The following is a 17,940-nucleotide window of genomic DNA, read 5'->3' as shown; positions in this document are numbered from 1 at the left end:
GAAGTCTAAAAAGCACTGCATTGTCTAATAAGCAGCCCTCATATCTGAGTCATCCTGTTGATTGCTATCATACTAGCTGGCGAAGGCTGAAGCAATTGGTTTCTGCCTTGCACAAAAGGCAGGCTCAGCTGACAGGTTCAACATGAGAAATATTAAGAATGGGGTCCTTGGGTTGCAGTCACTCAGCCCTCAGCGTTTGACAGCTTGCTCCACATCGGCAGTCTGAGCACACCTCGACATCCCCATTTGTTACTTGCTAAAATCTGGCTAAAATCTTCAAACGTGGCATTTTGAATTGACAATTTGCTTTTTCCCTCGATAGACAGCTCGGCGCTGCATTTGACAAAGCACCATCTTTTGCAGTGCAATACAGTTGAATTGATTCTGCTGCTCATGTTGCCCTGCTTTATCTATCCCTTGTGATTTGAGCTGGAAATTACAGGGTTATTTTTACAGTAAAGACTTTCATCTTGATAGCCACTTTAAAATTGCATTCCTGACTTGAAAATGATAGTGTATGTCCAAGACTTTGGATTTTTGCATCTGAAACTCCAAAGATGCAGAGCTTACACATGAATAATACCTATAGCAATCCTTTTCTCTCTTCCTCCCTCCTTGTTTTGATATTGTGAGTCTGACTCAGACAAAGATTCTGTTTGAATTTTCTATTTCATTTTTTCTTGTGTTTACCCTCACAGAAAACAACTACATGCATAAAGACCCTATCACACTGTCTCTAGCCACTGAAACATGCCTACTTATCTCCCAAATGCTTCAACGCCAGGAAAAAGAGGAATCCATTGCTACACAGGCCTGAATCCCTTTGAATCCTGTTGTCATCTGAGTTCCTGTCCATAATATTTGTTGCTTAAAAAAGGTTGCATGATGTGCCATCTGCATACTCAAAATAAATAAGATGGATGAAGCAGTTTGGGATGGGCTGTGTTTGATCAGATTATATGTGGCTTTTAGTAGATCAAGCCTCTGTAATCTCACAGGATAGTACAAATATGATTGGCAAATGGTAAAAAAGTGACTTACTGCAGCTGAGTTTCCAGATACAAAAACAACGCTCAGGCTTTCAAGGCAGTTTCTTGCATTCATTAAGCAAATGGTCCTTGACTGTAATCATGGCAGAAAACACATGCGTTGCAGAAAAATAAAATTTATTACGTTTATATTTCCCTTTGCTCCAAGCAGCTCTAGGTGACAAATGTTCTATCCTCAAAATAACCCTGTGAGGTTGATCAGAGGGAATGACTAACCCAAACTCACCTGATAAACTGCATGGCTGAGTGAGGATTTGAACCCAGCACTCTTAACAGCTACATCACACTGGATCTTTAGGATACTTGGAGATGCCTCCACCCATCACATGATTTTTTGCATAATTACTTTGAAGAAAGTGCCAATGAATTAAATCCTATTTATTTATTATTCATTAGTTTGAAAGAGGCCTATTAGCATCACACTATGTGCATTTATTCTCTAATAAATGCATGACAGCAGCCTTTCCCCCAAAAAACCTACCAAAGAAAACCTACTGAGCATATACCCACTCTGCCTCCTGCCTTGAATAATAACATTTCTTGTATAAACTATTGCAATGGGTGGTATGAAATATTTCAGTTCATATCACTGCATTGCTAGGGTTTGAAAGAAAACTCATCCTTTCTCATTTTTCATCTGCATATTTTCTAAAGTATGTCAAAAGACTGTGTCTGTCATAAGCTTCAGATCCATTTAAAATGTTAATCAGTTTCCTCTGTAAGATACTTTGTGTAAATAGCAATATCTTAAACCAAGCCAGTTGTTCTGCTCAAGGTATATCACATGATGCTTAAATCAAGCTTCTTTTGCCAAAGGAGCAGATGGCTGAGGCATTCCTGTAATGAATCTAAGCTCCACACACACATTGTCTGCAAACTTATAGCCACATGTGGTTTATTCATAAATTGGTCAACCAAGGTTGAATCCACTAAGGTCCTAATTCTTTGCTCATTTACTAATTGCATAGGTTAGTTATGGGAAGGAGTATGTCCCTTGTTTTGCATAACATGTTAGATTTGGGCTAGTATTTTGTCTGGAACACAGGAAGACATGTTATATCAGCTCATATCACTGTCCTTCTAATCTATTGCTGCTTACTCGTTGGGGCAACATTTCTTCTCTGGAGCAAAACAGAGGCCGATTCACACCATGCCCCATCTGTCTCATCCTGTCTTTCTTTTTCCTAACCAGAGATGGAGAGGTACAGAGATGAACCTGAAAACTCCTGTATGCAAAGCATTATGTTATGATCTCTCCCCTAAAGGATGACCTTCCTTCCCACCATGATAGCTCAACCCAAGACACTACGAACTATGGGTATTGCTCCGGAAGGACTTTAAAACAATGGGACCCAAGCTTGCTGTTGCCTCCGCTGCAAAATGAACCAACCAACCTCCCTATAATTGCCATCTAGAGAAGCTTTTTTGCTGGGGGAGCAGTTTACAGGGACTGTGACTGCCCTCCCCCCATGCTCCGCCTGGCACCCTAGCTTAGAATGAACTTCCCATTAGTGCCAGCAGAAAGAATTTCCCCCTCAAGTTAATTGTCATGGAAAGATATTGGCAGCACGGCACTGCGGTTTGTAGGGAGAAGATGACCAACCCTTTCCATCCCAGCTGCATCTCATCCCCTAAAAATTGCCCCCAAATTGCACTCAAGCGGAGAAAAAACGCCTTTCCACCAGCACCATTGGATACTTAGGTCTCAGGGTAATGGATCTGAGCAGAGGAAATTAGATTTGGGACAAAGGCCTATCAATGACCCAACTCAAACATGAGGAGGATGGTCCACTGCTAGACTAAATATATGGTGTTTAACTTGCACACTGAAAAGACCTAGCAGATGGCCACTGGCAGGTCAAGACCATGGGAAAAAATGCACCAACTCTAGAAAGGGCTTTCAGTTCTCCATCTGCCTCCCATTCTCATCATCTATTAACTAAATATAAACACTGCTTCCTTGAGCGTATTGGTAAAAAATGACTGGCCATGGGAAGGGATGGGTGTGGGGCTAATTCATGTGTTCTTCCTCGAGGAAGTTTTATTTATTATATTTATATGCTGCCCTTTTTTTTTTCCTTTCAAGGAACACGGTGGGGGGGGGGGCTTACACTATTCTCCCCCTCCTCTCAATCTTATCCCTACAAGAACAACCTTGTGAGGCAGGTTGGACTGAGAGTCTGTAAATGACTTAAAGTCACCAGTTGACGCCATAGCTGAGCAGGGACTAGAACCCAGATCGCTTGTGTCCCAGCCCCGTGCTCAAAACCACTAGACTGCACTGCACTGGTTTTAAACGTTCAGAAAAGAGAAAGCCTAGTTCTTTTCCTCCTACATTACTTAAAGATAACAGATGTTTGGTTATGGGTTTGGAGGTGAGGTCTAAGGATGTCATTATCTTCTACCATTATCTTCTACCATTATCTATCTGAAGGAGATGAGCTTGGTAGCATCGACTGGAGATAGTCTATCATGAGCATGCCTGACATTATACAATTGACATTTTGATTTTTCCTTACATAGGCAGGGCAATTTTATGCATGTTTACTGGGAAATAAGCCCCCTATACTGCCATTCAGGAGAGTTTACTCCTAGGTAAGTTTACACAGAACTGAAACATGAGACAAGCTAGACTATAAAATCCTGGCATGCAAGGAGCCAAATTTGATAGTCTATTATTTCTTGCAAAATTCAGACTGTGGGCCTATAGCCTGAGACCAGTAAGTCCTGCATTAAACAGTAGAATTAAATGTAAAATAAGATCATCGCAGAAGGGGAAGAATTGGGTGACTTAACACAATTGTTTGAGCTGCCAGATTCTGATCAACAGAATTTAGTCATTTGGAATGTGCAGCAAGAATGGGCAATTTATATCCCATCAGATAGCTAGGTATACAACTTCCATCATCCCAGACTATTGGCTATGTTGGCAGGGATTGATGGGAGTTGTAGGCCAAAGTCCCTGGAGTGCCACAAGTTGACTTGATTTAGTGGGTCAATTCTTTCGCATAATTCATCCTCAGTTAAAAACTTTAAATTGCCATCAACTGAGTTGAGCCCATCTCTCCCACTGAAATAACAGATGCACAATTATTGTGCTTCTTTGGATCATGCCCTGCCGCATCTGTTCCCCAGTTTAACTGGTGGAATCCTGTAATGCCAAACCCAACAGATTCTGATAATATTTTGACATCAACTATTAATCCCACTGTAAACTGTGCCATGCCCTTGCTTGGTCAAGAATCAATGGCATATGAACAATTAACATGGTACCCAATTCAGCTGATTTTAGTTGTTTAGTTTTAGTTTAGTTTTTTAGTTTAGTTAAGATTTAGTTTAGTTCAAGCACAGAAACTTGAGTGAAAGCCAGTGGGGCCTGAAACACTATTTCACCTTTAAAAAAAAATCCATCTTTGCTAAAGACATCACAATAGTCTCATCTCCTGTTGATCAAATTCTTATGGGAAAAATGGAGAGGAACACCCCTTCTATCTGATGTGAGTGGGGTACTGCATGTCAAGAAGGGATGGCCCTTCTTTAACCTACTTGGCTCTCTCTAGCAGAGGAAGCGCACTTCACATATTTTATGTCTAGCTGTGCAATTAAGATGGGATGTGCAGACGAATGTATCATACAGGTAACCTTGTCATTGGACATACTGTTGAGTGTAGATTCCGGGACAAGGCCAAGCAGGCCTGTGTTTAATAAAGGAACTGCCCCTGAGCTAATGTGTCCTGTAGTTAAAACTAGTTACTGGTCTGGAAACCGTTCTTCCCAACTACAAGAGTTCTGTGCAGCCTGAAAACTTCCACCTGTTCTGTGATCCTTATCTCCTGGGCACAACCTGCTTAACAGACCATCTCTAGTGTTGCTGCACAGTGGAGATAGGAGCGGCCGCATAAAAGAAAGAAAAGGAATCGAGATCCCCACCGTATTTTATTCTGCTATAGACACAGTGCACAACCCTACTTGTCTATCAAGCGGGAGGAATTCATGGCCATTGCAAATTAGGAAGCAAGGACCAAAGAGATCGGCGTGCCCTTAGCCCGTACCTTTTTTTCCTACTTACCCCCTTTCGCCGGGGGTGGGTTTCTTTTTAACAGGTATGATGATGTCAAACGTGATGCTGATGCTCCAGTGACTTAAGCCAGCCTCTTTTGGCGCAGACTCCGTAATCCTCTCGGTGCTTCCAGCTCTGGGTTTCAGAGAAGTACATCTCCTAATCGGGTCACATTTCAGCGGGGATCCAGGCATCTCTCCATCTCTCTTCTTCTCGCTCTTTTCCCCAAGTCAGAGAGGGGAGAAGAGGACAAACCATCGCTGTCGAGCAGGCGAGCAAAGAGCCGCGCCAAAGATGAGAGCCCCAGGCAGTTGCCTGGTGCCGCTGCTGCTGGCCATCGTTTTGGCGGAAGGGGACGGCAAAGGGGGGAAAGAAGGCGAAAACCCCGGCAATTTTATGGAGGACGAGCAATGGCTGTCTTCCATTTCCCAGTACAGCGGCAAGATCAAACACTGGAACCGTTTCCGAGACGTGAGTCTGCATGGAGCTGATCGAGGGTGCTAATCATGTTAGCAAAAAGAGGACCCCCGGTAGCGTCTAGTCCAACCTTGGGGAGGAGTGGCGGGGGGGGGAAGGAGACAGGAGCGGCTGTTGCAGTGCGTTGCACCGCAGAAGCATGTGCGTCTAAGAGCTGCCGCCGTCTGACCAGCAGCCTGCAACAATTGTTCCTTTGCAAAATGCGGGCAGCGTGCATGGCGCGGAAGGAGGCAGGAGCGAAGGAAGGGATTTGGCAGCGGCCGCCCGTGCAGGTGGCGCGGCGGGGTCAGCGGTTGCCGGGAGCGGCAGCGAGAAGTTGCACAGTGTAGCGCTGCGCGGCCCGGCCCCGGCCCGGGGGGAGGGCTGGCTCCATGGCGCATTCAGAGCGGGAAACCAGGGTGGGCGGGCCGGCACCTGCCCCCCACCGGGTTTGCACAGCGGCGCTGAGCAAAAGCGTTGCGGTGTTCTGGTTTTGCGATTTTAACGGCCGGGTGAAAAGAGATTGGATCTGGAGAATAAAAGCTGACTCGGTGGAGTTTTGGCAGCCAGGTCGTTTACTTACTGATTTATTTAGATAATAGAAACCCCTTTCTGAGTTTCCAAAGGAGGGGTCTGGCGAGTTTCAAAAAATCCTTCGAATCTCCCCTATGCAGCATCGAGCCCTAACGAAGAGCCGAGTCCCCTTTTTGCAAGCTCGCCGGAGAGACCCACCCTTGGAAACTCGGGCCAAAGGCCGCTGCAAGCGACGGCCGAGCAGTCTGCATGCTTGCATGTCGTCTGCATGCGGCGTCTCTTTCCCTTCCTCCTCAACGGACGCCCATTGCGGCCAAGCGACTTATCTATGGATCTGGGGGCGCGGGTGGGGAAGGTGGGACAGGAGGAGTTGTACATTTTTGTGCATTGGTCCCTCGGGACCGTGGCTGCAGTACTGGAGCACGGAGATCAGTCTCTGCGTTTTTTCCTCCTTTGTTGTTCTGTTTAACCCCTGGACATGGGAAAGAGACAATCAGAGACGGTGGAAGGGAGGGAGAAGTAGGAATAACGTAGAGGAGAGAGAGACGGCAATATCCAGGGACTCCACATGAAGCTCAGTAGGGACATCAGTTTCACTGTGCGATCCGAGCCGTACCTTATCAGAAGCAAGCGCCCCCAAGTTCAGTGAGGCTTACTCCGAAGTAAATGGTCTACGCCAGGATTGCAGCCGCAGCCTGCCGTCTATTCAAAACATTTTTCTGAAAACCGTGTCCAGCGATTGGTGACCGCGATGCGGGGGGGGGGGGGCTCGTGTCACACCCAGATGGTTGATGCAGGTTTGGCTTTTTCTCCTAGGGTAGGGTGGAGGCTACCTAATTTTGGCGGCGGGGTGAGGGGTTTGGGGCTGCTTCTGCAACTGAAGGAACTCAGCGACAGAAGATAGCAGTGGGGTTTGGTCCTCCCAGAAGGCAAAAAATGGATTTTCTTTCATTTTTATAAATAGGCTTATTGACCAGCTGCACAAGAGGTCAAGCAGTGTCCCTTTTTAATAGCTGCAGGGCAAGAATTTGGGCAGGGGCCACTTTTCTTCCCTCTGAGCCGGAGCAGGGAGGCGATCCCGTGGGTGCCAAAATGCTGCCCGGAAAGCAGGGCGGGAAACGCCCTCCAGCCCCGGAGTGCAGCCTTCCCAGCGGTCACTCGGACGCTGGCGGTGGGTCAAAGGAAAAAGTGCGTTCTGTACATGTTCAGAGCCTCCTTTGACTCCTCCCAAGGCTAGTGGTGCTGGAGCACGTTCTTACAAACCTGGCTTGGATGAAGCCGTGTTGGAGGTGCTGCGTCCGTTTGAGGGGAACGGATGACATCCCTGGACGCAGCCAGGCAAGTGAGTTCTGGCCTACGGACGCGTAAGTTATGTCGCAATAAGCTTGTCACCGCCTGAGCTTACGCATATTTATGCAGAAGCAAATTGCGCTGAGTTTGGTGGCGTCTGCTCCTGGGCATTGCAGGCTCGGTCTCTCTGGTTTTGCCACAGAGATACCTTCCTGGACTCACACGGATGAGTCGCTGTTGAAAGCACCTGGTTTTCTCTGCCATTGCCACCAGTCGATGGGTGTATAAAGGGCTTACTGCTTAGGATCATACAATCGGGTGGATACTTAGGCTTCCACCATGCACCCCCTGAAATAATTTCTCCATGAGATCCACCCTAAAGAAGGTTGAAACAATAGCTGGGAAACCTGATGGGGGCAGGATTCATTTCTCTTTGCCCCCTTGTTCAAACTGACTGACCAGAATATAAAACATAAAACACATATTCTCCATCTCTCCCTGTTTAGCTTAGCCAGCTTTTCAGTTTAGACTTGACCCTGCTTGCCTTTTTCTTCTTGGGAAAATGCTGCCCGATAATCCCTTAAAATACAAATGAAACAAGGGACAAAAGATGGTTGAAAGCTAGTATTGTTTTCAACTTTTTGCTTCTCAATAGAAGTTTGACCCACAGATATTCTAGTGAAATTTTACCTGCATGCTTGTCTCCATGCCAGGTAAAGCTTCACCTGTATAATCTTGTGTGCCAGACAACTGCTGAAGATACAGAACTGGGGCCAGGTTTTTTTTTTTTTTTAATGGCAATCGTGTTAATGCTTCCCCACCCAAAAAATGCAGAAGGTATAAAGCCTGTACAAGCAAAGAAGAAAGATAGTTTCTGTGGATAATACAAATGAATTCCCCTTCAAACATCCTTCCCTGTGTTTTATTCACAGTCAGTTGATAAAATGATAGATTTTCTCCCTGGCGGTACATATGTTGCATGCTTCTTAGTGGAGTGGGAATTTTAATCCGCAAGTGAGACCTAAAACAAAACATTGCAGAGCAAAGTGCTCCTGTTGTGCTAGCTATCCTTGTGTTCTTCCGGGATGTTCCATTCTGTCTCTCTCCCTTCTGTTTCCCATTTGTTTTAGCATTCTGTGAGTATTCCCAATCTTCACTGGACTTCATATTTGCTTTTTCCTTGGTAGGAGTGAGTTGCCCGCTATGTTTTATTTTTGCCCTAATCATTTTTGGTCCTTCTGCAAAGCTTGAAGCTCCCTGAGCATTCTGCTGCCTCCCTTTGGTTTTTCAGTGGCCCCATTTTGGCTGCAGTCCCAGGGGCATTTACTAACTGCATTCACTATTAGTGATGCTTGCAATTTTGTGCACAGGATAAAATAAGTGGTGGCAATTCCAAGTGAATTGTTCCCAAGGGAAAAAACTGTGACTCTGTCCATGCACACACTACAGTTTAGCCACAACATGGGGTTTGGTACATCTGAAAACCTATCGAGGAGTCTAGAAAGAAGTCTAATTGGTTGATGAGAAGGGAGGTTTGGAAGCAGCTAGAGATGCATCTAATGATTGTTCCATCAATAGAAGCAGGCATTTGATTAAACAATAAAACTTGGAAAGACTGGCTTCTGTCCGCTTGGCATTGTCTGAAAAGACACTAAGTTCTTTTGACTATCCCTTCAGAAGATTTACTAGCAAAGCCATTAAATAAAGGATTGGAGCCCTGCCCCCCCTCCAGTATTTTGGAATCTGGGCCAATTGGCTTAGGCCAGGAACAATGCATTTGGAAAGGATTATGAACCATTTTCTCCCACTGATAGCTTACATTTGAGCAAATCATACAGAGCCATTCTTCCACTCTGTGTGCAGAACAGTAGAACTGTAGGGCCATGCCGTGAAACATACTTCTTCCTATAGCACATCCTTAACTTTGCTGCTGGAACATGTGGCAGAAGTCGGTGTCTTAGGTGATGTTCAAAGGATTAGACAAACTGATGGACTTCTGAAGAGCAATGGAACTTCCATTTTAAAGGGCTGTTAACCTCTGTCTACTAGCTGCTGGGAGGGACAACTGCAAGGGAAGGCTACTGTCTCCATTCCTTCCTTTTGGGGTTCTTGCAATGACCTGTCTAGCCATTATGGGTAAGCAGAGGCTGACGTTAGACACATTCCTTTGGCCTGATCCACTGCTTTATATGAGAGCATGCTCTGGCAAAGCTTGGGATCGCTTTGGGCAGCTTGGACTGAATCCAGCATGGGTTTAATTCATGCCCCACTCCTTTCAGTGGGTCTACTGTCTTGGATACAACCCTGTAGCTCTGACTCGTTTTCTCACCTTGTGTGCTTCAGATTGTAGAAATTTGGGAAACACTGAATTAGACTGAAGATGCCTTCAAATCCACATTGTATCTCTCTCAAGGTTGGCGGTGAAAATTCTGTGGTTCTCTAGTTGTTGTTGGTCTTCTGCTCCCATCCGCTCAAGCCAGAATGGTCAGTGGTCAAGAATGATGGGAGTTGTAGTTCAATACATCTAGAAGGTGCCAGGCACCCCAGCCTGATTGAGGTAAATAAGGAGGTATGACCTGTCTGGGCCGTAGTCCTATCTCGCGGTCCTTCCCCACTCCCCCGCCGTCACGTGCAAGTGTTGTTGAAGGGGTGTAAGGTCTTCACTGGCCTCGTCTCATTCATGAGATGTAGTCACCTCTCAGCAGTATCATTGCCAGGTGTTCTGAGAGCAGGTAGTTTGACTTCAGGTGAAAAGGAAACAGAAATGCATAGCTTGCTTCCCCCCCTTATGGCAACATCCATGATCTTGATAGTAACAGAAATGCCAATGGATGCAGTTTCTGCCTCCTGCCCCCTTGCTTCCTAGGCTTGTGCATAAAAGCTGGGAGTTGAACGATGGCATGCAAATACTGTCCTAAGCAAAGCCAGTGGCCTCTATCGGTCTGGTTCTCCTGTGTGTTTGCCACAGTTCCCAACACAAAAATGCCACCAAAGCAAGCGAGTGCAAGCACTCCTACAAACCCCAGCCTAGCAAGCTTTTTCTTCCAGTGCCACTCATGTCACTGTAGATGCTACAAGGGGATTTCCGGTTTATCTCCAATCTCTCTGATCTGAGCTTAAAAATGGTTTTCTCTTTGTGCACAAACTCACAGCAGGTGTGGTTTGGGAGGGCAACAGGCAGAGCTTGCAGGAAGTAGGCCCTCCATGGGCTGGACTGGACCCCAGGCCAAGCTGGATTAGGCCCACAGGTTGGAGGTTTCCTTCTGCTGGAATAAGGGCATGGTCCAATTAGCACTTGTACTATATTTACTGTGGCAACCTATAAATTGCCCCAAAAGAGGACACATGTTTGTATGTGCATAATTTATACACATACATTAGCATGCACATGCTAATGTATGTGTATGAATGCACATTTCCATATCCTTACATTTTAAATAGAAATGCAGCACATCCAACCATAGTGTGGAAGGCTATGAGCAGCTGACTCACCTTGCTCACTCATGCTGGTGCTGCTGATTTGCAGCTTCAAGACCCAGCTCTTCCTTTCCGAGTTTTTTTATCTTTAAGGCTGCCTTGGACTGGACAGCTTCATAGAGAGGATGCCATCAAAATAGTCCCCCAGCAGTCCTGCAAACAGAATTGTCCTCTGCAAAAAAGAAAAAAAGGACACAGCCAACCTTCTCATTGCCCTCCTCGGAATCTTTGCACATTTGTCCTGCCCACCTGCCTCCAGCCCTAGTTTTATTCCTTTCCTTAAATCCTGTTTGACATGCATGATGGCCCTCATTTATCTCCTTTACCAGTTAGGTATGACACAGTGGGCTGAAACATCGCAGCGGGTGGGAAGTAGGGCTTGAAGCACCATCATGAAATGCTTTGGCTGGCTTGAAACGGCTAGGTTTGATTTATACTTTCCCCTTTTTTAAGTGGAATAATACAGCGTTTCTAGGCCTTTGACTGCATCATGGATGCTCCTGCCTGCTGCCACCCCGTGTAGCTAATCCCTTGTTCTGGGGTCCAGATGGTTTTCCTTAACACCCTTCCTTTGCAAGGATATTACATTTTCCCAGCATTCAGATGGCGATGTTTTGTTCTGTGAGAGGTGTTCTTCCTCAAGCCAGTGTATTGTTGCAGGAGTATGAAGCTGAGCAGTTGCTGGATCTGCCAAATCCTGACACTAATGCCTACTGTGGGCTTCCTGGATCAGGCACCTGTTAGCTGCCAGTTAATATTTCCCACAATCCCCTGGTATTACAGTACATAGGACGGTGTTGGGGAGGGGGAGGCCCGTCAGTGAAGAAGGGAGCCCTTGAGGCTCTCATTGAATCTGTTGTGGACTAGGTGAGACGCTTCAGTTGCATCTATGGTTTCAGTATAAGATTTTTCAGTGATGCAGGAGTACAGCTAAAAGGGTTCAAGGCATCCAGAAATCACACGCAGCTGCATTCTTCTTAAGCTGTGTTTAAGGGTGCAGTGTTTCATTAAAAAAAGTTGGAGTTTAGTGGTGCCATCTGCCCTGGAATTAGGGAAAGCAAGATGAGTGAGTCCATAAGACCAAAAGCACTTAAAAGAGATTATTCCTTCTACTTTCCCCATGGAATAAGATGATTTGCTGTTTTATATTGGATTGTGGGATGTCCCCGTTGCACCTGTATCATAGAAGTGCTCTGTGCTCACGTAATAAACATTGTTTATGCTAACAGCTGCAACCCAGAATGTGTATTCTGGGGGCATATCGAGGCTTCTCCTTTAAAAAGGCTGCTGGTACATTCTGAAGAAATGCACCAAGGCACAAATTGCAAAAGGCTCTTGAGCTATTCCTGTAGATCCTTTTTCATTTCTGAAGTGACTTCAGCTGTATAGATTTAATGCCCCCTGCAACTTAATTTATTTCCCTTCAGTTTTCATTTTAAAAGCTGTATGTGAATATCCTGTTACCTCCTGAACAACTGTAAGGGTGCATACACTTGAATACACAAATAGAATATATTTAAGATCAAAACCTGTTTCCCATACCAGCTTCAGTCTGATCAGTCCAATCTCGGCTGCTTGTTGCACTGCTGTGGCAGAGCGAGGATTTGATCCCAGTACAATTGTGGTGTCGTCCTCATTGCACCAGTTTGTATTGCTGATGACATTAATCTAGGATGTGCTGTTTGTTAATCTGTATCTCAACATGACAAGGGCAGCAAAACAGTTTCATGCAATGGGACATCCTTAAGAGCTGGTGTGTGTGTGAGAGGGAAAATGGTTGGGTGGTTGTTGAAATGTGGGTTACGTGTTGCCTGAGTCCAGCTAAGATAACAAACCATGGTGAATGACCCATAGTGCACAATTCAACAGACAAAGTATAGGCTTTCTTCATGAGCTTTTTGTGGCTAACAAGCTATGACTTGATAGTGCAGCTGGGTTCAGACCGTACAATAATACCATATCACAACCAAAAGCCACTTTTCACTCCCACACAACTTGTACTCTCCTCTTGAATGTGGGTTATCATGTGGGCAGAACACACACACACACACACACACACAGAATAAGTATTCCTGTTGCATCATGGGATGATGCAAGCCATGCTGAAAGCCATCCTTAGGATATTGTATTGAAGGCCACTTGGCAGCTTGCCACTTAGTTTAAAACAGACCACCATGTTTTCTTACCACGCCATGGAGCCTCCAAGTCCAAACTCAGCTGCTCCATTTGTTATCTGTGACTGTACAGGAAGAAACCAACAGAGAGCTCCCTTTGAAGCTTTCCAATTAAACATCTTTGTGATGCTGAAGTGGAAAGGAACTTAAAGTTTAACCTAGAAAATGTATTGTCTCTTCATCAAGTGATGATGACTATTTTTTTTAAGTCCAGCTCTTCAGCTTTTTCTTGCTTTATTTTTGCTATTGTCTCAGAGACCACCTGAAGTGCACTGATAAGGGACCATGACAGACTCTTGGGTTCTAGTTAAGAGCTACTGCAGTAAGAATCATGCAAAAGACCACAGCAGTTTTGATGCAAGCATAGAACAAGTATTCATGGGTGAAGCTTGCTTTGTCTTTCCCAGGCTCATTTGGCCTTTAATGTCTATTTTCTTTAAACATGCATGTGTATCCCAAAGCTCCCCCTTCCCCCCTCTCTTTTGTGAGTGTGTGTGTGTGTGAGAGAGAGAGAGAGAGAGCTATGAAACCAGGGCAAAGCCCTTCAATTACAACACAGTAGTATCCCTTTTTGAAGTATCTGTCCTGGAAGCAAGCAGGTTAGTAGAACTCAAGTATGTATTCATGAATATGGATCAGAGCGCTCACTGAGCTGGTGAGGGTGGGCTGTAATTCTCTCCGTTAAATAAACCAATTAGTTTAATAGATAAAGGGTGAGGATAAAAGAGAGGGATGGGGAGCCCCCCCTGTTTAATGTTTCCCACTAGGGGCCTATTATGAGTGCCACATAATGCAGAATTAGCAAATCCCATTTTCGGTATAGCTAGATTCTTTGTGTAGGGTTTCAGATGCTTACAGGAGTCTTTTGACTGGGACCATGCAGAGGAAGACGGAGTTCCTCTTCTTTTCATGACTGTGCAAATGAAGACATTTTGGCAAAGGCAGCTTGCGAGGAGGCCCAAAAAGTCATGTTTGCCCAAATACTTTCTTGTACGCATCTGTTAAAGGCACAAGAACCCACCTTTGCATCTGATTGCCCTGCTGTGTTCCCAGGAACAAAGACAAATATATTAGTTGTGTTAAGCTAGAAATCTGTAATATGCACAAACTGACTGAGGATACATGCAACCTGCTTGCTCCTATTCTGCCCTCGAAGTAGAATTGGTAAGCAGCTAGGCTTGCCTGGCTTAGCATTCCACCCAGGCTCAGGATTGTGGTTTATTGAGCCCAAACAAGCCATGATCTAAAGTCAGCTTTAAAGCAGGCTTTGTGGTTAACTCATGATCTTGGTTTGTTTAGACTCAACAAACTATACTCTCAAGTTATCCATGCCTTGTTTACCTACTCACATAGGATCAGACAGGCTGCATGCATAATGCATAGATCCTGCACATTGTTATTTAATATTTATTTATTTATTTATTTATTTAGTAAAACATTTTTATGCTGCCCCATTCGCCGAAGCCTCGGGGCAGCTTACAACAATAAGTTAAAATAATTATAAATCAAAAATATAAACATTAAATTAAAAATACAAAAATACAGTATAAAATAAGCCACCCTGGCCAGATAAAATCCAATAATATTAACAGTTAAAATGCTGCTTGAATAAAAAGGTCTTCACCTGGCGCCGAAAAACAAATAACGACGGCACCAGGCAGACCTCTCTGGGGAGCGCGTTCCATAACTTAGGCGCCACCGCAGAGAAAGCCTTCCTCCGAGTACCCACCCTCCTAATTTCTCTCACGGAGGGTTCCCGGAGAAGGGCCTCCCCCGCCGATCTCAAGGGGCGGCTGGGCATATATGGATGCAAATAAGCCAAGATCCCTGGTTTACAGCAGGATCAACATATCTGCTATCGTCATCTTTAGTGTACACCTAGACTTAACATGCACTAAAATACATTCCATTGTTTTCTCTGAAGGGAAAGTCATGTGCACAGCATAGGAGGGCAGCTTGGAAATCTCTGCTCTGCACAACAAACAGGAAGTTGTTCTCTCTAAGGAAGAATATTTACCATGGAACAGAAGGATCTTCCTTTACTCTGGTTCACTTGGGGAAACCATTCAGGACTAAAAGAAGAATCATATTCCTACTCCAAATGCCAGTCTTACTATCCTTGCACTTCTGCTTTTTAACAGCAATCCAAGATGAAGGAAATATCTCTGTGCCTAGTAAAGCTTCATCTCCTGAATTCTTTGTATCAGAGTGCTGTTGAAGTAGAAGGAGCAGGGCCATAAAAAAATCTTACCTCTCTCTCAGCAATGACACTTAACACAAAGATTTTATTGAAGAAAAAAATTGCCTATACCAGCAGGAGCCTGTGGTAGAGGGTTAGAGAGTTGGCATGCGATTCTGGAGAACTGGGTTCTAGTCTCCATATGGCTGTGAAGCATTCTGGGTGACTTTGGTCCGATTCCTGACTTTCAGCCTAACTTAGCTTTCAGGCTTGTTGTGAGCATAAAATGGAGAAGAGGTTTCTTGGAAGAGGAAAACAGGAGGGATATGAATGTTGGAATAATAAAAATCCAGGTAAAATCAATTTCAGTATTGTATTGACTGTACAGAAAACAGATGCAATTGGAAATCAGGAAAACGGAACAAACCCGACCTTGTCCCGTGAAGGACAGTTCCTCTTCCATTTGTGACGGCAGCCCTTGCGCTGCCTGCTCATGCTGGATCAGAGCCGGTGCCACAGCAGTGCTAAGCAGAAGGTTGCTTCCACCATAGCGCTTTTTGTGCACGTCTCTGCCATCCATCCTGCAAGCTGCTTTCTGCTTATTAATTCTGTCTCTTTCGCCAGGGATATACTGGGCAGCTTTTTCTTACCCTTCTAGCAACGTCTGTAGCGCAGTGTGATATTTAGAATCTGTTTGTGCTTGATGGATCAACAGGAGGAAAAGAAGTTAAATGTTTCACCAGCATGCATTTATATGCATCTTGGTTGTGCATTTTGCGTGTGTGTGTGCTAATGGCCAACTTGTTATTGTCTCTTGTGACATTTCAACCTGCTGAGGAGGATGGGTCTGTATTTGCATTTCTGTTAAGGGGCACATTTGCTCAAAAGCATGTGCCTTTTTTGTGTGTATCTGTCTGAATGCATTGCTTTCCTTTTTTAAATGCTCTGCTGGCAGTAGGCTAGAATCACACTGCAGCGTAAGGGCCGAAAGGCAGCCCCGGAAGCTGTTGCAGTAATGCGGAATTAATAAACCGATTCTTTTCTGCTGTGAAGTATACTGTGCTCTGTGGGTCACAATTAGCCATGTCACCAAGAACCATTTACGTGTTAACGTAAAATAAATAAGTCCCAACTTAGCGGTGCTGTGTCCTTGTTCTTGCAGAGCAGGATCAAACAAAACAGACACAAGAAGTGTGTGTGTGTGTGTGAGAGAGAGAGAGAGAGAGATCTAATGCGCAGAATTCAGCAGAGGCAGCTTTTTGCCCTGCTCCGCCACCCCCTGTCCAGCTTCTGTACTTGGTATAACAAGCTCTATTGTTTTTGCAATTGTTTGGAGAAACAATTTTGCTGCAGTGGAGACCATGCAATTCCCCGTTCTCTCTGATAGCCCTTGATTTCCTGTTCAAGCCTGTACATGCCTGCTCGGAAGTAAACCCCAGTGACTTAAATGAGAGTTACTCTCAGGTAAGCGAGTATAGGGTTGCAGCTCTAAACTCTTGTTTGTAGAAGCTGCATCATTAGAAAGCTATACCATCATGAGGTTACCCAATATATTGTTATTCATAATTGGCGTCTGGGTATGGACATTATCATTTGCAGTGGAAATGGAATTCTGTCTCTAAGCTACATCGAGCGTTTCCTTGCTCATTTTAAATGTCTAGGGTCTGAACTGAGTCTGTGATCTAAAAAACATTGAAGATGGCCCACTAGGGCCAATGCTATGCTTTGTCTCATTGATTCCAGCAGGGTGAGATCTGAAATATGTGAGCATTAGGGATTATTTCCCTGGAAATGTGTGCAAAGAAGGACAAAACGGTGGTCTCTGAAACAGACATATCAGAGGGAATTTCTGTGGGTGCTGGTTTTCTCCCTCCCGTATGAAAAACTGCAACTGCTACAATTCAGCCTTTCCAAATGCAGCAGTTTCCCTGTCTCCTTGCATCCAGCTCTCATCCTGATATGCTACACAATTGCAATCTAATCTTTCCTCAGGAAGAAATCCCAACCTGACATTTTTTAGGGCTTGTTCAGATACTGCTGCCCGAGCCCTTCCCGCTTTGCGTGTCCTGGGAGATCTGTTGTAGTCTTAAGGCTTGTATGCCACCCTCTGTCCATAATGTACTGGAATGTGCCTCTCCCTAAGCTTGATTGCTGCAGTCTGCACCAAGGGCTCTTGTGTTCAGAACTGCCTCGAGTGCCATTTTGGGTGCAAAGGCAGGGAATAAATCAAATAAATGAACCAATATAAGATTACTGTGTTGATGCATTGCCTCTTAGTGTGGTGAGGGAGACAGGAGAAGGGCTGCTTTCTCACCTGCTCTGCAAAGATTTGGGTGTGTGAATGCCCCTCGAACTGGCCTTTCTGCGAAATGGCACTTCTGACCCACATGGTGCTTGTTTGCCATATGAGCAGGGGTGTAGTGGAGCCCGAGCTTCCAGGGATGGAGTACTCACACTTTTGCATAAGCGAGGATTCTGGCATCACGCCCCGCCCCCCTCAGACTTCCTGCTTCCTTCTGAATTTAGTTGAAATTCCCACAGGACTGTAGGGCAGGGGGACAAGGGGATGGATTTCTCAACCATGTATTCAGTGTTGTCATGCAAAGCATTTGGGGGCTGATTCTTCAACAGGCAACATTCATGTTGCAAAAGACATGCTCTGGAAATGACTCTGTTAGAACTGGTTTGTTGATGCAGATGAAGCCTGCCTTTTTGGGGCCT

The 17,940-nt window shown here is 45.0% G+C and overlaps 1 protein-coding gene across 2 annotated transcripts in view; it reads left to right on the top strand.

Annotated features, from left to right (window-relative positions):
- Window positions 1-4,846: 4,846 nt before the first annotated feature.
- The window catches only part of SPOCK2 (SPARC (osteonectin), cwcv and kazal like domains proteoglycan 2), a 68,911-nt gene continuing 55,817 nt past the window's right edge, over window positions 4,847-17,940 (top strand). For both annotated transcript variants that reach the window (XM_044420523.1, XM_044420521.1), the window contains exon 1: window positions 4,847-5,580. In XM_044420523.1, the coding sequence (XP_044276458.1) occupies window positions 5,404-5,580 (177 nt within the window). In that variant the 5' untranslated portion in view covers window positions 4,847-5,403. The remainder of the gene's footprint in view (window positions 5,581-17,940) is intronic.

This window comes from Varanus komodoensis, unplaced genomic scaffold, assembly GCF_004798865.1.
Source record: "Varanus komodoensis strain SLA01 unplaced genomic scaffold, ASM479886v1 scaffold11, whole genome shotgun sequence".
Taxonomy (NCBI): domain Eukaryota; kingdom Metazoa; phylum Chordata; class Lepidosauria; order Squamata; family Varanidae; genus Varanus; species Varanus komodoensis.
The sequence above is the reverse complement of the archived record's forward strand: the minus strand, read 5'-3'. Positions and strand labels throughout refer to the sequence as shown.